The 21,699-nt window shown below is 39.9% G+C and overlaps 1 protein-coding gene across 6 annotated transcripts in view; it reads right to left on the bottom strand.

The window, feature by feature from the left end:
- Positions 1-2,360: 2,360 nt before the first annotated feature.
- The window catches only part of sipa1 (signal-induced proliferation-associated 1), a 51,927-nt gene continuing 32,588 nt past the window's right edge, over positions 2,361-21,699 (bottom strand). For 5 of the 6 annotated variants that reach the window (XM_014983572.2, XM_088012590.1, XM_014983573.2 and 2 more), the window contains 10 exons: positions 20,522-21,131; positions 19,071-19,345; positions 18,107-18,493; positions 17,019-17,145; positions 16,796-16,928; positions 14,804-14,902; positions 12,772-12,844; positions 12,060-12,138; positions 8,220-8,231; positions 2,361-7,654 (listed from right to left, as the gene is read on the bottom strand). In XM_014983572.2, the coding sequence (XP_014839058.2) occupies positions 7,511-7,654; positions 8,220-8,231; positions 12,060-12,138; positions 12,772-12,844; positions 14,804-14,902; positions 16,796-16,928; positions 17,019-17,145; positions 18,107-18,493; positions 19,071-19,345; positions 20,522-21,131 (1,939 nt within the window). In that variant the 3' untranslated portion in view covers positions 2,361-7,510. The remainder of the gene's footprint in view (positions 7,655-8,219; positions 8,232-12,059; positions 12,139-12,771; positions 12,845-14,803; positions 14,903-16,795; positions 16,929-17,018; positions 17,146-18,106; positions 18,494-19,070; positions 19,346-20,521; positions 21,132-21,699) is intronic. The other variant, XM_088012592.1, reaches the window with a different exon arrangement.

Genomic DNA, 21,699 nt, shown 5'->3' with positions numbered 1-21,699 from the left:
AAAATAGAAACCAGTGAATTTATAGAGAATGAAGAATGATACTGAATACAGGTGAGTAAATCAGGTGATTATGAACAGCTGCTGAATAATTACTGCAGAGGAAAATAATTAAAAGTGATAAAAGAGCAAAAGATCCAATAATTGCACAAAAAAACAGAAACAAAATTAACCTGAGTGGAAGAATCAGGTTCCTGTGTTAGTAGTTAGTATTTAGATGTCTAAAGTTTGATCCTAGTCTCTGTGTGAAAGTTACCTTTTGGAAAATTTAAAGTCTCCAACTAAAAATCCTGACATTTCTCTTCATCTTTTAAACCTCATTTTTCCTCACTGACAGTGAAACATTGGTCTGGATCACACAATAGCTTCTGTTTCTTAATATCAGAAGTGATTTTTGTTTTCTATCCAATGGCTTTAGAAACCAAAGAAAATTAAACTGGACATTATCAAAATATCCAAAATAACCCCCCCACCCCCCCACACACACACACACACAAACCTGATTGAAAAACTGTTGTGTGTTATGCAGAGAAGTGAGAAATCAGATTTGGAATATAATGCAGCTTGATTGTGGAGAGATAAGAGTGTTTAAATCCTGCTTTGCGATACCACGTGGTTTCACTTCAGCTGTGGGACAAATTCAAACCTCAGATTTAGTTTCACAGAAAGTTAAATATCCTCTAGACTGTAAAGAATCACCGCTGCTTACTGAATAAATTCACATTACAGCAGGTTGATTATTTTTTAAAATTTAAAATAATCCAAATGCAGTGATTATGACTATGAAGCTCTTATTTAGCTTCATGCCAATGCATGTCAAATTGTGATCTTTAAGGTAGTGCAGGTGTTTTTTTTGTTTTTTTTTAGCTGATTTTGAGCTACTGGATGCTCATTTATCTCTTCTTTGAGCAGATATCCAGCCACAAAGACAACAGAAACTTTGTTGTGGATTTCTGTCTCTTAAAAATGTAAACAAAACGTTTCGTCCCAAACACACGTAGCCAACGCTCCTCTTGTGACTGAAGGAAGACGCTAAAAGACGATGTTGCTGGAAGCCGCATGTGTAACAACGGGCAAATATCGTGCTTTTAAATCAATTTATTTGTTTTAAATTATGACTAAGGACCTGCTTTCTGGTTTATCTGCTTTTGTTTCTCTGGAAGACCCCTTCACATTCATCTCTTTATGATCTTACGCAAAATATGTTCTCGTCTTTTGCAGGTTGTTTTTGACACAAGCTGCAAATCTTTTTCTTTTCTTTTGTGGTGTCTGACAAATAACATTAATATAAATACATTATTCCTCTGAGAAAAGCTCAGAGCTAGCCTCTGAGGGACTTATGAGGACTTTCATGTGAAGTTTGAAGTGTTGTTCTCATTCTTCCTCTGTTCTCGCTGAGTGTGTATTAACCTTTACTCTGTGTTGTAACAAGATCAAGATGCATTCTGGCCAGGACTTTTCAAGCTTCAACAGAAAATAAAGTGGATTAAATCTGATCAAATAATTTATTTTAACTCATTGCATGACTTGTACCGTTTATCCAAGTGAGGTAAATTCACAGTATGCATTCTTCTTATTTATGAAGAATTATTTTAACAATGGGTCTTACAATGTCCATGAATTAAAGTGATGCAGTGCTGCCCCTCCCCCTCGTGTTGCTGCACACAGCTGTTCGGCCTGCAGAAAGGAGCCTGCTTCATTAAAAAAAAAAATATAAAAAAATAAAAACGCTACATGACCAGAAACGACTCTGGAAAGCAACCATCAGCTTGCTATAATGGTGAATCTACAAATAAGCAGGTTTATTTGCAAGTTACTACAAACTTTTGTGCTGACATATATTTTCTCCGAATCCAAAAACTAAAAAATGATTTTCATAACTACAATGGTCGATGTTATTTAACCATTACAATGGAAAGTTCTTCACATTTTTGCTTAAAATCTTAAACTTCCTCATATTGTGTTACTTTTATTCAAGATGATCATATTAGCCATACATGAGTATTTTCTAAATTTATCTAACAATGTGAGTAAAATGCAGCGTTACCCCATTTGATGTGTGGTCATGTATACATCTCGTGTTTCTTCCAGTGCGTCAACTTACTTTTATGTTCTATTCTTTTCAGCAAATCGGATTTAGCCGTGACCTTTGACACCAATCATCTTGTTGCTTTCTGAAGCTAAGTCCGGCCTCTCTCTCTCTCTCTCTCTCTCTCTCTGTTGCTGCTTTTGTTTCTGTTTTACCTTCACCGGCTGCAGACGTAACGTCCGGATAAATTCATTCAACTTCTTTCAAAACTCATAAAAAAAACAACAAACAAACAAACAAACTCCAATCTCAGAAACAATATGAAATCAGTGAGTAGCTGTTTAAACTTGTGTTTTAATTATTCTCTGCTTCATGAAAAGTAAACAGAGCCACAGGGTGAACAGATGAAAACTAAAGATTCATTTAAATTACATAAACAGTACATCTTAGGTTCTGGAGATCTAGCCACCTGTAATTAGATGCTTTTTCTTTTTTTCTTTTTTAACTCCAAACCTGCTAGATTTTTTCCCCCCCAACTAATCTAAGAACGATAAACATCCTCCACAATCACCCATCATATCTCAAAGTCAGCTAAACAAATGTCTTAGTATAATCTGCTTTGGGGGTATTTGTCAAACATCTGTATAGACTTTACATGTAACTAGGTTTAACCCGCTGCACTTTCAACTTAGGTCAAGAAAGTGCATGTGATGCCCAAATCCTTCACTTTTTCCTCCTAGTTTTATTTATTTTTATTGTTTTATTTCCATAGACAACGCATACAGGAACATTTAAATACCTTGTGAGGAAGCACAACCCATTCATTTCCACTCAACCATCATTTTCAGCACCATTTCCTTTTAAATTTTACTTTTTCTTAAAAAAAAAAAGTCTATTTTATTTTCTTAAACAATCTGAACTGCAAACGTGGCACCCGATGACTTTTCATCACACTAAATGAAAAACCAGATGTTGTGATGGTCCTGGAAATGTTCATTTGCCAAAAAATAAAATAAAAATCTGATTTAAATTATATAAAAAATATAACAATAATAATACAAACTCAGTAAGAGCAACCAAATGTAAAAGGATAAAGCAACAACAACAAAACAAAGGTAGGCACAAAGTCAAGAGTAAGCTTTCACATTATGCCAGTATGACCAGTTAGACCAGTTCCATTTAGAAAGAGGGAATCCATTCATTAAGGCATACCTGATGACCATATTCAAGTTGTTAAATAATTCAATCCCAGAATAATATTATCACTTATAATTACATTATGTCTCAGCAATTATCACTTCATTTTACATCATAGCAATTTGTTGTCTAGAAAAGTAAAGCAAAGTTTATAACTCACGTTTTCTCCACCATAGTTCACATTTTCTTTTTCTTTTTTTTTTTTACACCTGCAATCCAGTTTGAACAGCTACAAGAAAGTCCACATTTGCATTATTAATACGTTACATTTTTTTAATACATACACACATACAGCAGGGGAGGCTTGGAAGTCGCTTGGCACGTTGTCATGCTCGACCAGAGTCTCCTACAATCTAAATAAATACACAAGACACAGTAAAACAGGTCTTTCCCCTCGTACGCCTCTCCCTTTAAATAACGGAGCCTCCGATTAGCGCTAATCGTCCTGCAAAAAGGAGAGCATGCTCAGTGCACCGACGTTTAGGTTCCTAACTCACTCCTCGTATGCTGGTACCAGTTATTCACAGTGACTCTAAAAGAAAATTACAGGAAGTTTGTACAAGAAATAATAATAATAATAAAAAGAAACAGCAGTCTTGAGTGATGTTTGGCATCGCTTTTGTGTGTGTGTGTGTGTGTGTGTGTGTGTGCGTGCGTGCGTGTGTGTGTGTGTGTGTGTGTGTGCGCGTGTGTGTGTGTGTTTGTGAGAGTTCAGTTTATCAGTTTGTGGGTCGGTTGATTGTTGGCAGTCCAACTCTGAACACACCGACTCCATCAGCAGTGGAGATGCATTAATGAGGGAAGGCGAGCATCAGGGCTGGAGTTCAGATCTTATGCACCTTCTTATGTCGAGCAAGATATAATCTTATAATTTTATGCTAGGCTGAATGGAGTTCGGTGTGTGGCATGTCCAGTGTTACACTGACAAAAGCAAAGGTGCAGGAATGACACGCAAGCACGCAAGCGTACATTTAGGTTAGAGATGCACCGACTGGACAACTATGGTCAACTTCCAGTTTCTCTTTAAAAACTATCGTACGAGAATATATACGAAAAATGACTCGCCAAAATAGCTACCTTCAGATTTCCTGCTGTGAATGGAGAACGCCGGTCAGTTGGGCATTCCGTACCTTTAGGATACTGGTTGCTTTAAAGTCGACTGTTTTGTGTACAAAATGGCTCCTGAACAACAGAAGGGTGCTTAGTACCGCTTTGACAACCAATGACTTAAAGTCAAATTTTAAAGTCAAACTATATCAACCAGAAGGAATTAGGGAACAGAATTAAACCACAGTTGTGAACCATAGTTGTAGAAAATACAAAGCAACAAAAACCCGCCAACCAAAATGGAGGAAATGTTTGAGTGAAGGTACGTAGTGGGGGGACAAACTCAGAAACGTTAGTGTGACAAAACGTTGAGAAAATTACGGTTTTTGTGTCGTCTAACTTTTCTGCTTTGAGTCATTAATAATCAAAAGTAGAAGAAAGATCCCAATGTGTGTGTGTGTGTGTGTGTGTGTGAGTGAAGCCATTTAACATTAACAATCATAAATTAACAGTTAGCATTCAGAAGCAGCGTTCAGCTTCAATGCACCACAAATCTGGAACAAACGTCCAGAGAACTGCGAAGCAGCTGGAACCCTGAGCTCCTTTAAATCAAGGCTAAAACCCCACATGTTTAGAGTTGCTTTTGAACCACATTAAATTGAACATTGACCAACATATTTAATGTATATTGATGTTTTTAATCATTTTAAAATGAAACGTCTGTCTGGTTTCTCACTTGTTGAATTTTAATTGTGTTTTTATGATGAAAAGCACTTTGAACTGCCTTGTTGCTGAAGTATACAAATAAACTTGATTGATTAGTTGATTAGCTTGGTTAGCATGGCTAGCATTACTCAAATCAGTCTCTTCTGGGAGCTGTCCTCCTGTCTGCCACTTTGAAACAGCCGAAAATTAGTGTTGATGTTTAAAAATGTCTTTAATTTTATGGTGTTGAACATAAATGCAAACAGCAGCCTCTATGCATTCCCTATGGTGGTGATTCTCAAACGTTTTAGAATAAAAACAGCAATTACTGTTACTGATAATAGACATTACTAAGTTTTTCCACACAAAATGACGTTTTAAAATAGTGCAGCAGCAATTGTACTTTTCAGTTTGATGTGTGTTCATAAAAAAACAACAAAGAAACATTTTCTTTCTCATCCAGAGCACAGACGTTGAAAAATCAGTTTGAAGCCAGACAGATTAACAAACAGGCTGTTAAATTAGAATTACAAGTCAGAAACTCTGAGGTGTCTCAACAGCTCCATCCTCTGAAAACAAAATGGTCGCCTTAATTGCATATAAAATTCACCAGCAGCTGCAATAAAAATGACTTTATTTGCACCTCTGATGACATGGATTTTCTTAAAACTGCAACACAACCTCCTCAAGTGAACGCGTCGCTGCGAATTATATACGAACACGTTGTTGTTTTTACTGCGTTGCTACAAGCAGTAACCGTGGTTACAATAAGCAAATCAAGCTGCTTTTTCAGCTTGAAACTTGTGGTTGTTTTTGATTACAAAAACAGCTCAGAGTTCTGACTTAAGAGGTGAAATAAACACGGCATCAGCAGGTTTTAGTTTGAGAACCACAGCGCCGGGGAGAGCAGACACCAATTTGTAATCAGAAATTCCCACTGGCAACATTTCCAAATCCAGCATGTTCTCTGACAGACAGGCTGAAAGCTCAAATTAATAAAACAAACAATAAAACTTCTGACTGATGTCGAGCTTTAGTCAGTTTAATATTTTATCAAATTGAAACAACATTCCTCTTGTGAGTTGACCTTTTATAGCAAACGGCTCATTTTTGCACCCAAAATAGTCGAGCTTGAAAACAACCATAGTGGAGTGAAACGCAAGCACCAGACGTCATGTTTCCGTTTTAAACAGCTTCCTGCACCTCTGCGGTTCCTCCATCTACTTTCAAACGCCTCGTTGACACTGACAATAGCTAACTTTGATTATCATTCGGTCAGTGACCACTTCCACACTGAAGAGTGATGCTAGTGAGATCTGTTAGCCCTTAGCTGCATTCGTTGATTGGAAAAATGTTGCATTTCTGAGGTTTTAACAGGCTGGTCACCAGTCAAGTTTGGTAAATATCAAACTCCTTTGATTGTGATCACCATTTGGTGAATCGTTTTTTTTTTTTTTTTTGGTGCATCTCTAATTAAGGACATTTCAATGCACTGCTGCCACTCTCCAGCTAAAGCAAACAATTACCCAAATAGTTACATCAGAAAACAAAACAAAAACAATAAAACACAAACAAAAATGAATTTAAATACAGTTTTCTGCATTGTTTCACCATCAGTCCAGGTTGCTCGTTCTCACACCTAAAGCTATTTTGCGGGCTGAAAAATAAGAGCTGCAGTTCAGGCCAGCAGGAGGCGATCTTCTACAGTTATGGCTGCTACAATAGTGAGGTTAGAAGATAAAACAGCTACAGGCAGTCATGGAAGGAAGCTGAAGCAGTTCGTTCCTGCCAGAGTCTGAGTTTTATGCTGCTTTTCTTTTCAAATCCAAAAAAAAAAAAAAACACCCCAGAAGAAACAAGCAGTTTGAATCTCTGTTTTCAGTCCCCTTATTTTCCAGTTTTGTTTCCTAAAAGCAGAATTGCCTAAATACAGTACGACTAAGAAGTGAAGATGGAGGATAATGTCCTTACGTAACAGACCTCCCTCAGTGAGCATCGTTACATGTTTCTAAGTAGAAGGCCGCCTGCAGTAATTCAAATATTCATGTGTGTTTTAATTTCAGGCCAACCTTCCTGTCAGTGCCAGGCAGAAAACACACTCAGACCCTGCGACTACATGTAGCTTTACTACCGTTCACATATATTACCGCTGATACTGCTTACTATGCTTTATACACTTTTGGTCATTTTGTCCATCAGACACCACAAAACATGCTATACAGTGTCTGTCTGTCTGTCTTAATTGAAACCTCTTCTGTAAGTGCTACTTAGCAGAGCTTGTCAAGTATTTGAAGCAAGAAAAACAACCATACACACACACGCATACACACACACACACACACACACACACCAAGAGAAGCACTCTACAGCAGCCTGTGAAGGTCAGTCTATACTTTTTTTTTGTCTCTTTTGCATACTTCCTCCCCAGCAGGCAGGACCACACTTGCCTGTGTGTTTACTTTTGCAGCTATCTATACACGATCAAAGAACGTTGTTGGGCATGGAGGCGCTCAGCGGGATTTGCATCATGGGGACCTAACAGGGCTTGTTGACGTTGCACAGCAGCTCAGTGACTTTGATGAGGCGGGCCACTGTGCTCTGCGACTCCTCCTGCAGCCGCTGGTTGTTCTGCCTGAGGCTCTGCACCTCGGCCTGCAGCACCGCCTTGTCCTCTTTCTCCTGAAAAACATCGGCACACAACAGAGAACAGAAGCTGTCGCTCAGATTGCTGTGGCAGGAACGAGAGGTGGGTGGCGACAGGTACAGTGATGGCTCGGAGGAAGCTCGCGGGCGTGTGCAAACAAGAGACGCGACAGTCAAGAGCAGAGACGCACAGCAGCAGCAGTGAGGAGGAATAAACTCGCAATCCCAAAGCGCCAATCAGCCGATCCGATCAGTTCTCTGACGGGAGAGATTTTGTTTTGATTCGAGATACCAGACGAAAACAACCAAGCTTTTGCTGACTTTTACTGTTGCATATTGTTTATTAAATCAGTTCTTTGTGGGCTGATGGTCAGATGAGCAAGCACCTTATCAGTCACAATGTGCACAGGGCTGCAACTAATGATTATTTTCATGATCGAACATTCTCATTGTTATTTTGCATTCACCAAACATCAAGGCTGATTAGTAGCGGACGAGCAAAATCAAACATTTCCGGAGTCCCAGGTGATGTTTGGATTGATTCTGTTGTTGCAAAACAGGGAAAAGCAGCAAATAATCACATTAAGTTAATCATACAAACCTTGTGTGCCCACTGTGTAAAAGGTAAATAGAAACAGAACATCAGTTTAATATGTTATATAAATACGTAATGCTCTAAAATGTCAAAATTGAGACGTAAGATCATTTCAATTCATTTTTAACTTGATGCCAAACCTTTGAGATTAACAGAAAAAAAATCACATCCATTGAACTTCTTCACACATTACAACCATAAATAACAGTTTATGTTCTTGTGGATTTTACGCAGTGCATAAAGAGAACAGGATTTCAAATGTTTATAAATAAAAGATCATAAAAGTATGGTATGCATTTGTGAAAAGAAAGAAAAGAAAAAGAAATCCCACATCATAATGCTGCTATTTCAACTGTAAAACATTTGAGCTGCATTTAGTCGTGTCTACTGTCTTCTACTCTTTAAGTCAAATAAATTTAGCCACTTTTAGATTTTGAACCTAAATGTGTGAGTTTGTGAAAGAGAAATTTACAGTAGTACGTTGTTAACTTTTATTTTAAGAGTTGAATAAACTAGTTTTTAAGTTCGCACTTAAAAAACCTGAAAAACTATTTCCCAGAATGCTTAGCAGCATGTTTTTGTATCCTGAGATGGAAGTGCGTTACATTGATCTGACTCTTGTGTTGTTAAGGCAAATGTTTATTTTAATGTCCTGTTCACACTAAATGAACTGAATTCTGATGTTTAATAAAATTCATGAAAAGATCAGAAATTTTGTTGATGCAATTTGAAACAAGAATTGAAATTGCTCTAACGTAGTTATTTTAACTTTATATTGTGGGTGAAAATAATAGACAAATGTGTGCTGTTTTTTTCTTGCATATTGTGAAATAATTATTTGATTTGAATTACAGCTTTAAGATAAAAGTAACAATTCAAGATTAACTAAAAAAACAACGTTTAGACAACTCATCTCTTGTTAAATCAAATTCATGAACTTTAATTTCTGAGTTAAAACCAATTAAATTGCATTTGCAAGGCAGCAGATGGACTTTCATTTTCAAGTTAAATCAAATTCAAATGTTTTACAGTGCAGTGCACTCGTCTGGTTTTCCCTAAAAGGGAGACGGAAAACCAGCCCTCTAACTGGTTTCTTCCAAAAAGGCCATAATAATGAAGTGCACAGCAGATCAAGTCAACAGAGTCACCCAACTATTGAGATTTCACACTATTTTACGTTAAAAGTATTTCAGTAAAGATGATTTGTTTGTGTGAAATGCAATGGAAAAACTGCGCTGTGTTTTGTTTTTCCATCAATAGAATCACATGACTTTTAATTCCTTCCTTATCTCTACTTGTGCTCGATCAATAAAGAGTCCTCCTGATGCTATGTCACTGAGCATGTTGGTCTTAAAATAAAACTTCATGCAGGACATTTCCTACGAGAAAAGTCCAACTTAAACTGGTGATACTTTTGCCAATGCAGCTGAGAATCCATCCTTTGAAAATATCACGTCGCTGCTAATTACTCCTACAAGCTTTTACCAGATTGGCCAAGTCTTTTATCAGTGTCACGAAAATATGCAGTTGGCATCAGGTTTAAAATGAACTCACACAACTATATATCAAAGTAAGAAAGAAAACTTAATTGTTCATATTTCATTTACAGGAAGCCAAATATTACTGTCATTTTTTTTAAGTGAACTAAATCAGCAGTTCTCCAGGTTCTTTGAATCTCATTATAATTATTCTTTAGGCTTTTGCTGCTTTTTTCACACATTTCTTTTTTTAAATCAGACCTATCACCTGCCCAAAACAACAGGCTGTGCAATGTGTCCCTAAAAATGAGGCAAGTAGACAAACGGAGGACAAGAAAGGAAGTGTCAGACATAAAAACAATTTACACCAGGAAGAAAATGCAGCAAAGACCCGACAAGTTTATCATTTACTGAAGACTTCAGCTGATAGCTCTTGCTTTGGTTTTAGTATTAGTCAGATTATGCCAGCCAGCTTTGTTAGTTTCCAAAGATTTAGCTTAACAAATTGTGTAGCTTGTAGCAAAGTTTAGGTAATGTTTCTGTCTTAATGAGGTCTGACTTATGTGTCTGAATTATACCTAATTACACCTAACTTTGGGCATTTAAATAGTCAATACCTAAATTATTATCTACTGTAAAATAAACTCAGAAGAGCAGAGGTTAAACAGAAAATATTCTCATGGGCTGTGACGCCGTCTCATATCTTCCCGTGTTTTGTTAAAGATTGTATTTCACCAAGATTTAGGTAAGAGGAAATAAAGGATTTTTTAGGTCATCAAGTCCTGATATGTATTTGAAATAATCGTATAATTTCCAATAGTGTATAATTGGAATAAAGGGTGTAAAAGTCACAAAGTTCTGCTGGGTCAGGACAGAGCTCTATGAGTGTCCCTGGAGGTGAGATAAGTGTTAGGTGAAAAATAAAACAGAAAGTAGGTCATGCTGTCAGGTTTACGTTCTTTTTCAAGCATCCAGCATCCTGAGGTAAGTAAATCTTCATCAGCAGAAACAGTGTGTTTGCATAGTTTTGTATGAGGTTAAATAATGTGATTATTGGGTTATTGCTGCTTTGTTTGAACTGTGATTGTTCAGATTAAATTAGATGAAATCTGAGAGTCGAATTTGTCGCCATGTACAAAAAATCGAGGTAGCCTGGCCATGAGATTGTTTATGCTGTGATGTTTCAAAAGGCTTTGGGAGGTGATATTGGAGATATTTACCTGAACTGTAATTTTACTGGTGATTGTTGGGGAAAAATGTGAAAAAAGTTGTATTGCTCAAACATAATGAAAAAGGAATAATGGTCCATGAAAGCATAATGAAATAACAGATGGCTCAGCACTTTTGTCATGTATTTTTTCAAGAATGAAAACTTTTTCTTCATTTTAAATTGTAAAAAGTTGTTAATTGTTTATATCCAGTTTCCAAAATTACGTTTTACACAGCGTGCTTGTTCTCTCTTTCGGAAACAAGGTTGTAAATGAATCAATGATAGTCAAAATTAGACATTAAACTTCCTTTAATGATGTACGTGTTTGAGGAGCTTTTCTGTCATTAGCACTGAGAGGTAAAGAGTCGGTTGATTGTTCAGAAAAATAGCCATTATTTCAGTAAATAGTGAAAATAGTCATAGTTGCAGTCCTCATCAAAGACTTCAAAATAGAATTGAATTGGGAGAAATACCATGCATCATACAGACAAAGACATACACAGAGACAGTATTGGCAAAAATAAATTTTCAACACAAGGGCCACTTATGTTTGGACGACCAAGCAGCTCCATCTGCTGAGTAAGGCCATGTTGTTGTTGTTTTTTTTGTTCGTTTTAATTTTTTTTTTTTTTTTAGTTTGAAAAGTGGACTTTGTGTTGAAATTGAGCTTTTTTTTTAAGGCAGCTGGATCTTATGTCCAAAAGAAGCCTTTGAGTTCATCTCATACAGTTTTCTGAGGCATCAACAAGAAAGATCAACAGAGCAGCACAGACTCATGTTTGGTGGAAATGTGCAGGAAAGAAAGTACTGAAAAAAAAACAGCAGGACGTCTCATAAATACATGTAAAGTAGCAGAATACGGGGAAAATTACAAAAATTAGGAACGTTTCTGTACACAAAATAATAAATAAATAAACGTCTTTTTAAAGTGTTTTTTTGTTCTTTTTATAATTTAATACATCTCTACAGCGAGTCAGCAGGGGACCTGAAGTGGCTCGTCGACGGCAGGATTTCTAACGGCTGCATCAGCAAACAGAAATCTTCTCGCTCAAGCGACAGAAGCTGAGCAAAGGAAATACGTTTCTCCTGCCTGCTGACTCTTTTAGTGGAGCTACAAAATACTGTCACAGAGAATAACATTCATAGAAGTCAAAGCACCTTTTGCAGGTCGTCTTGCAGCTTCTTCAGCATGGCCTCCAGCTGCGACACCTTCTCCTCCAGGTGGCCCGGAGAGTCGCTGCAGCAAAAACAGGCGAAGAGCAAACAGCTGAAGGGATTTAGCTTCCCAGCCCACGAAACCCATTAATGAAGGAAGAGAAACTTCCTGTCAGCCGCTACAACAAACGAAGGCAAGGAGACTTCTTAATTTGATTGATTGGTGCTGCGGTTTGTGGGACTAAGCTGAGGACTGAGCTCCTTTTACCTCTAATGAAAGCAGGAACACTTCAGAGGTCAATTTTCATTAATCACCGACGTCTGACAAGGAAAGCCAGTGTGAGTGACTGCTCTCATCCGGAGCTGCGTTTCTGCAAGACTGCAGTCATAAATAATGACTGCGCCCTCCGGAGGAGCAGAATAATAGCACGGTTGCGTTGGTGGGGGACTCAGGTTCACCACGTTTAAAGCTGAAGTACATGACTTTTACATAAAGTTCATAATCGTGCAGACGTGATGCCTGTTCTTCTTTAAGAGGAGAATTTTGTTGGAAAATTCTGATTCAATCTGCTGTCCTCTGCAGCACAAACATGAACAAACTGTCCCGTAGATGTAGACACACGAGTCTTAAAGCTAAAAGTTAGCTTTAAGACTCGTTGAGAAAATACAGACATGCTGAAGTCCTTCACTCTGTGTGTGTTTTGTCGTGACCCACCTGTCCTTTGAGTCTTTGAATTTGCCGTCTGTCTGATCAACTCCACCTTGGGAGGAATCCCCGGCTTTGCGGTCTGAGAAAAACAGCATTAAGGACATTATCAGCACATTGACAACGTGGAAAAGGCAAGGTAGGGCCATTTTATTTACATGGCACTTTTTCAGCAACAAGGCAATTCAAAGTGCTTTGACATGAGTTAGAGGAAATACAAACAAAATAAAAGAAAAGCTAAAGAAAATCAAAAAGTACTCCACAATTTGTTGATCTGAGGTAACGAGTAGTTTCCCCAGATATCTAAGTTTGTTCTAATGGTTACACGTTAATTTATAATCACACAGGATTTTATGTAAAAGATCAAAAATTTGTGGGTCACATTTTTAAAAAACAAAAAAAATGAGAAAATGTGATGTGGATTTGTGTTCAGCCCCTTGTTCCGAAACCCCTAAATAAAATCTTGAACAACCTACTTTCGTCATAAGTGACCTTACTGTTAAATAAAATCCAGTCTGTGTGTAATTTAATCTATGAATAAATGGAAATGTTCCTGTGAAGGACTGTGGGGTTTGCTGGAGAAACATGGCTGAACAAACTCAGCAGACAGGTCAGGGAGGAAAACATGGAGAACATTAATGCAGGATTAGGTTATGAAAAAATATTCCTAGCTTTTAACATCTACAGAGCTCTGTTAAATCCTTTATCTGAAAATGGGACGAGTATGAAAATCCATGAAGACGTATGTGCCTATACCTAAAGTGACAGGCTGGACATAGACAGGACTCACCAGAAAAGAAGCAAAGAAACTCGGAAGGAGCTGCAAAAACTCACAGCCCAGGTCGGAAAAATCGATCAACAACTATTAGGCAAGCATTTTATGAATTTGGCCTTTATTAAAGCGTAGCGGTAAAAAAGCCATCGCTGAAACTGCACTGCAGCATAAGCTGCTCTATTTGCACTTTGCTAATATTAATGCAGCGGACGCAGCAAACATATGGAGGAGTTATGTTTGATTAGATGAGACCAAGTCTGAAGTTTATGGACAACCTGCAGAGCAAAAAACTGAACGTGAACCTGAAAACGTTATCATGTTTTTGGACGCTTTTAAATCTGACTGAGATGGAGGTTTTTGACAAAGAGCAATGAGAAAAAAAAAAAAAAAAAGAAAACTTTTGGTGTTTTAAGCTGGTAAACATTCCCCCAAAAGTCTTGTGATAATTGTCAATTTTACTCAAAGGGGCTGAATACACATGGACACCACATTTTTAAAGCTTATACTAATATGCAGGGTTTCCCCCAGTCTGGCGGGCTACCAGGCTTTATTTGTTGCCCCATCAGGCTTATTTATTTAAGTTTTTTTTTAATGTTAGCATTTTTTAAGACTTTCTAGTTGGTGTTCAGATATTAATTTTCTAATAACACATAATTATTAAGTGATATTTTCAAATTCCAAGTCAACTTTAAACATTTTTTAACTCAAAAACACGGCGGTGCGCTGGATGAACGACTGCTCTAGCACCCAAACCATCGGGCTTAGCAAGTTTTCTGGGGGAAACCTTGAATATGGTTAGCAGAAATTTGAAAACAATTTTTCTTTCACCTTCCACTTAAGTGATACTTTATGATACCCTCATCCAAGTTCACATCATACAATGTTTAAATATGAAGAAATATGAAAAACCTTACAGGGCGTAAATACTTCTTGCATATAGTTGCTTTTATTTATGTGAAAGCATGTTGCATTCCCAGTTTAGTTCAGTAATAATGGATGATATTCTGTTTCTCAGAGTTTCTGGATAACTGAAGCAGGATAATCTGAATCTGAATTGTCATGTTCTCGCTTTGGACTTCATTTCTTTTGGTTCACATCTTTTCCTAGTTATTTACCACATAGCGTGTACTGTATGCTGACTGACCACAAGAGGGCAGCAATAATAAGTGAACAGCACAGGAATGACGCTCTTCATGGTGCATTTAACTTCAGGAATGCTCTTTCAAAAAACATAAAATATAAATTATGAACCGTGCATAGCCTCACCTTCTTTGGACAAAGCCTCCAGGATGCTGCGGCAGGCTGTCGCCAGGTCAGCAATGGACTGCCACTCCTCATCTGTCGAATCTGTCGTCTCAGAGAGAACTACAAGAAAAAAAAAAGAAAAAGAGAATAAGAGGTGAAGCTCTATCATGATATATGCAGCATTCTGTGTGTGGTGTATATAGGACAGAAATGGGACTGCAGATGTTGCATGCATCTGCGTTGCCTCTGGTCTTGCACTGGCAGAAACCGGCCGCTAGGAGGCGGTGTTGCTTTGATGCTGGACTGCAGCTTGATGCCAAATATCCCAAATCAGGAGCAGGGTGTTTTTGAGGCCATGCCTATAAAAGGCTTGATGTAAATGATTACTGGAAACCAAAACCAAGAAGGCGGAAGTAAGCTTAACTTAATTCAGATTTCTTTCAATTATGTGAGTAAACATTAAAAACTGTTTTGTGTTTTGCCCTAAAAGCCCTACAGTTGTTACACTTCAGCTCTCAAGCACATCTTGAATTTTATAATTGAGCTTAAAGTGGTGTTGACGCATCTGAAAGTCCTGCAGGCTTCCTGTTAGCGGGCGCTCTGCGAAACAATGAGAGGAATCCGAGGAGGTGATGAGCAATTGTGCTCTCATGGCTGCTGAACGAGGATCTCAGCAGAGGCAGAGCAGATGGTTCAGGAAGAGGGGATCCTTGATTTGGGTGGGGAGCGGGCCCCGCCTGAAACTCCACCCCTCCCACCACCCATATGTCCCCCCTTTTATTCCTGCCCGTGGCGGAGTGGGGCAGCAGAGCAGGGGTGATATTAGATTAGCGGCATAGCGGGCAGCGTGTGTGAAAGAGAAGGAACAAAGAGGACGCAGCGAGCACTGCAGGGGGGATAATGAAGAGAGGGATTTAAGGCAGGACGGGACTAAAAAAAGGAATTTAAGGGTCAAATCAGGCAGAGATGATTTGCAAACATGTGTAATCGTTCCATTTTGGCATCGTTTGAGCTGCTGTGCCAGCTGCTGTGTTGTGATAAAGCTTTGTTTTGAACTTATAATCGGGTTCATAGTGTTTCTCAGCACATATTACTTTCTAAATTCACTCAAACTGGACATCCACTTTGCTGGAAACCCCCAAAATATACAGAATAAAGAGAGGGGTTTCCTTATAGATTTGTTTTGTTTTTGCTTTTCTTGTCACACTTGAATGCTTCAGACCGTTAAGTAGATTTTATCAAACATAAATAATGTGAGTAAACACAAAGAGCAGGAAATAATTTTATTTGTTAAGGGAAAATGGCTAACCAAACCAACATGGTCCAAACTGAAACGGTAAAGCTTCAGTTTTCAAATCATGAGTTCAGCTGAAAGCTTTGTTAAATTTGACCAGCAGTCTAATTACTACAAGACCTAATGAATGAAGAAAGCATTTAATAGAAGTTATCTGACCACATGCAGTAGATTAATAGCAACACTATCCAAATAATCTCAAGAACAGATGCTTAAAAAAAAGGTTACAGCAGGATTATTTACAATTCGGGACTCCAGCAAACCCCAAGGAGAGTCATAATCCTAAAAAGGAGAAACACTGAAACAGCAGCGAACCTTCAGACAAGTGGATCACCGACCAAAAATACTTCAAGACTGGGTCAAATCCTCATCCAGGAGGTCAAAAATAACCCAAAACAGTGTCTAAAGAACTGCAGCGCTCACTTGTGAGGTCACATGATTCAACAATAAGAAGGAGACTGGCGATAAATGGCGCACACGTTACAGTTCCAAGATGAAAACTGCTGCTGCTCGGCTCGTCTCACATTTGCAAAAAAAAAACAAAAAAAAAAACATCTTGACTTGAGTCCTTAAACTTTAATATGGCCGCACTAAAACAATCCTGCAGGTTTGTTAATTTGAAACATTTAGGTTTGACTAAAAGAAAACAAACACTGCACTGTATTGAACGACCTTCATGGAGTTTGTAGATAATTTCTCAGAAATAAGAAAGCCCTTACTCTTGGTGATGGAGTTATGCAGACTGAGGGCTCGTGAGTTTCTTTCCGCTCGGTCTACACTCGATAGCCGGGAAGATGACAGGGACGAGTCACTCGCTGAAGCTTTGTCCTCGCCAAAGTCAGCGGCCATGAACTAAATCAAGAAGCAGACAGAGGTCAAAGTTTACATCAAACGTGTCGCACAAGCGTCAGGGGAAAACGCAGCTCAGGTGTTGTGGTCGACCTGCTCGTCTTCTGGGGGAACTTTAGGTTTGACGGCCAGGATCAGGTCAGGCGTGGCGTCCCTCAGCTCCCCGACGTTCTCGTAGATGTGGCGTTTCTCCATCATCATCACGTTGTCGTACACGTGTCTGTCCATCAGGCAGAAATGTAGCAGGAGGATACACAAAAGCAAATCTTTTGATCCAATCCAGTGGTTAAAACCAAACCTAATCTCCAGGAGAGCTTAGGTTGTCAAGGATCAAAAATAGCATGCGATAAGTCCGGTCAAATAATTTTGGTTGTGCTTTCAAAGGGTGATAAAAATCTAACTCAATATGAGGAGAATCTAAAAATATCTGCATGAGTGTTTCCTTTTCCTCCCCAGCAGCTGACAAGTGTGATTAAAGAAATTAAACAGGCTGACACAGATTCTTTGATACTGAAGAGGATGAGAATTAGACCAGAGTGCAGACGACGTAGATAAGTGCTTCAGTGAAAACAAAGGTGCTGCTGCGCTATCATCACATTTCACAATACGGCTCCATATTTTAAAATATCTGCAGCTCATCTAAGCTAACTGCAGGTCCTTAGATGCTTAAATTTGATCTGTTTTATTCGTGGAAAAAACAGTTTTCTGTTTGGGATCAAGGTTTCCCCCAGAAAAGTTGCTATGCCCGGTGGTTGGGGCGCTCAGCAGTCGTTCATCCAGCGGCCTGTCGTGTTTTTGAGTTAAAAAAGTTGACAGGAAATTGGAATCCCAGTGGTCCTCGTGTGTCCAAGTTTCAATTATCTAACCTTTCATTCAAGCTAAAGAATTAAAGAATTGAAGTTTTTATTTACAGCAAAAAAAAGACTTGATTACGTTTTAAGCTAAGTAATGATTCAACAAATGATTGTGTAATGTACTTTGAATTTTTTCTATTTCAGAACAGTAAAAAAATATTTCCAGTTTTACAAAACAAACATGAATCTAGATCCAAGTTCAATTAAATCATAATTGAAAAACTGCTTTAAACAAAGTTTTATCACAATCTGTGGTTGATTTTAAAGCAGCTAAATTAAGCAAACAGATGTACAAGATATGTTCTTCATAGTTTTAGTGAAGCTTACTCATCACAGGTGTCTGTGTAGGACAGCTGCTTCTCCAGAGAAACGCTGCGGGTGAGATGAGAGATGCTGATCTCTTCGCTCTTATTGGCTGGCTGGTCCTGCAGAGACGTAGCCCTCAGCAAAGGTAAGGCGGGCAGTGTGAGGAGTGGGCCGGGACTCTCCTCGTTTTGCCCCACGCCGCCGTCCATCTTCAGCTCATCCTCGGCGAGCTGATCTTCATCCTCCTCGTCGACCCTGTCCACCTTCAGCTGCTCCTCCTCCACCTTCTGCTCCTGCTCCTCCCTCTCGTCTTCCCTCTCATCCACCACCCAGGCCACTCCCGACTTGTCCTCGCCGGACTTGCACTCCGCATCCTTGATGGCTTTCTGATAGAGCTCAGAGAAACTTCTGCAAAGCAATAACAGACTGCGTGAGAACAAAACCCCCGAGCTTTATTGCATTATGACTTACAAATTGAACAAAACAAAGGCAAAAGCAGAGCATTTCCTGTGAGCCGCATCTTTCTGCCACATAATTGTGGTAATTTATGTTTTGTGCCTCAGAAGGAGTAATGCAGGGTTGAGCACGATTAAATCTCTCCTGCCAGCTTTGTGACGTTATTTGGCGCAGTAAGCAGTAGAGATGTCTGGCTTGATAATGTCTTACTTTATCCCAACAACTCTGTTCACAGCTGTTTCTGCCGTCGCTCCGCTGTCAGTTAAGCAGAAACGTCCTGGGTGCAGTCGGCCAGGCCGTGTCAGTGTGATTAAACATCATTAAGAAGGATTTACTGGTTGCTGGCCAGCTGACTACAGACTGTCATTAGTAGCAGAGAGAGCTGTGACCTAACCCTGACTCTTTTCTTTTTCTGGACCATCTTGTCCCACTAACTCCCTCCAACTCATCTGCTGCCTTGACCCCTGCAGTGTGGCCGCCTCTTGGGTTCACAGTCTGTCTCTGACGGGTAGAAAGACTTCTGTCCAACCTGCGAGGTTTGCCGTTCTCATCCGGTGGGATGACGGTGATGTGGATCTTGTGTGCCGTGCGGAGAAGCCTGCTCCTCTCCTCCGGGCTCAAGTGGACCAGGGAATGTCCGCACAGCCTCACCACGCGAGCCCACAGCTGCAGGCCTCCGCTCTCGGCGTAGCAGAACCTCTGCAGGTCCGTCACGAAGCCCTCCTCGTTCATGAGGAAGCCTGGCTGCCCCACTCCGTCCCGCAGCGGGGTGACCTCCAGCGCCTCGCAGCCCCGCGTCACCAGCTGAAGAACAGCAGGACACGAGAATCAAAAACAGAGTGTGAAAAATGATCTGGTATTTTTTACACTATCATAATGTAAAAAATGCACTATAATGTTTAATGTTCCCATTTAGTCATATTGTAGCCACAAATTAACTCTGGGGGAACTGCAGAAAGCTACAGCTCATGTAGAAGAGTCTACCAACAAAACAACATCAGTCATGCTTCCTGAAACATGACTGATGTTGTGTTATGTTAATTTAATTTTTTTGCACAAAATCATTTTCATATAGTTAGATTTTAGGTTTTAGCTCCTTTCAGGACAAGCCGGGCTTTTTGTCACTTTAAATCCAAATAAGCAGCTGATGGCCACGACACCCAGTTCAATGTTTACACTCTCATGTGAAAATGGCTGGAAACATCAAAGATGTACAGTTGTATGCAACTGTACAAATATGTACAGTTGCATCTTTGCTTTTCAAAGATGCAACTGTACATCTTTGAAAAGCAAAAGTGGAGCCTACTGCACAACCAATAAGAATGTAGTAAGTGGTTTCTGGATAGCAAGTCAACAACAAAACACTTATCTTTTCCAGCAGCCATTGTACAACGGTAAAACCAACTGAGCAAAGATGCTGGAGCTACATAGGGGTTGCTAGGTAACAGTGTAGTGTGACTCAACGATTGGAAGGATTTTGAAACGGCTCATTTGTCAGACGCCAAAAAACATTAACTTCTTGCCAAAAAATATCTGGATATTTTTTTAAGAGCTTGGGCTATTCTTATAAACATTTGAGATCCAAATGGAAGTAGAAAACTCTAAAATGTGAAATTTGCATAATAAATTCCTCTTTAAATTGCTATCCATCCATTTTCTTCCGCTTATCCGGGGTCGGGTCGCGGGGGCAGCAGCTTCAGAAAGGATGCCCAGACTTCCCTTTCCCCAGCCACTTCTTCCAGCTCCTCCAGGGGAACCCCAAGGCGTTCCCAGGCCAGCCGAGAGACATAGTCCTTCCAGCGTGTCCTGGGTCTTCCTCGGGGCCTCCTCCCGGTGGGATGTGCCCGGAAAACCTCACCAGGGAGGCGTCCAGGAGGCATCCGTACCAGATGCCCGAGCCACCTCAACTGGCTCCTCTCGAAGCCAGTTGAGGTGGCTATGATTAAATTGCTATGATTTCCATATTGTAACACCACGTACCTCAAGCCTTTGCACCACTTCTTTTATGTCCTCTGTCTGACTCTCCAACATGCTGATTGACACGGACTCCCCGCGCTCATAGAAGATGTCCAAACACGGCCCCCCGTCCTTCGTTTCTGTCACCGCCTTCCATCCGATGACGTCTCGACAGGAGCAGTTGAACACCACCCTGCGGCTGCCCCTCTCGATGAGCACCACCGACTCCGCCGACACCCCGAGCAGACAGGGGAACTTCTGCTGCTCACCGGCCTCCGAGTCATCTCTGCAGCTGACCATCACAGCCCACACCAGCGCTCCGGCGCTGTGCAGCTCGGCGCCTTTCGCACCCTTCATCTTGTCTTTCCGCTTGCTCCCCAAAGAGAGGAGGGGGAACTTGGTGGAGGAGTCGATGGGGGTAGTGGTCACGTAGTTCTCCGCCAGGTCCTTCAGGTATTCCTGCCGAGTGCGCGTGGCCATGGAGCGAAACTTCTCCGATTTCTCTGCAGCGTTCTCGGCGTTCACCACCTTCGCCAGGAGGTAGTCTCTGAAGGCAGGCGAGCGAGGGAACCGGGCGCCCCTGGGGAACAGGGGCCCAAACAACGGGATGTCTTTGGAGCGTGTCACAGCCACTCTGAAAAGAGAAAGAAGGAATGAAAGAAAGAGAGCAAGAGAGGGAGAGAGAGAGAAACAAAAGAGTGTGAAATGTTCAGCAGAAACACTCAATCTATGTCCTGTTTGCAACGTAGCTGTGTAATGCATGCTGCAGCAGCGGAGGAGTGTTTTCTCCTGAGGTGCCTCACACCTTCAGTGATGTGACTATTACACCAATAGTAGCAGCCAACTTAACAGTGACTCCCGGCACGGTGACAAAAAGAGTGTAAATTCTCTCTTTTGCTCAAAATTCACAGATTTTTGTGTATTATTGATACTTTTAACAAGATATTTATATGAAGAGCATAAAAAGACACAGCATTTTCTTTTTTCTGTCTGGCATTAAATTGACTAAACTATTCCAGTTTTAAGGTAGTTAGGATGTTATTTCTACTTGTAACATGTCAAAATACTGAGAGATTTTTGCGTTGTTTTGTTTTGTTTTTATACCCAAATCTTCTTCATACAGAGATTTGGTTCCTGAGTGCATTTATAAATTTTGATCTGGCTTTTGGAGTAATGGCTTCCAGCTGAGTGTCCATCCTGTC

This window comes from Poecilia mexicana, unplaced genomic scaffold (assembly GCF_051168715.1).
Source record: "Poecilia mexicana isolate PSO_F unplaced genomic scaffold, ASM5116871v1 scaffold_14, whole genome shotgun sequence".
In the NCBI taxonomy this organism is placed as follows: domain Eukaryota; kingdom Metazoa; phylum Chordata; class Actinopteri; order Cyprinodontiformes; family Poeciliidae; genus Poecilia; species Poecilia mexicana.
Note: the sequence above shows the minus strand (reverse complement) of the source record. Positions and strands in the feature narration are given on the sequence as shown.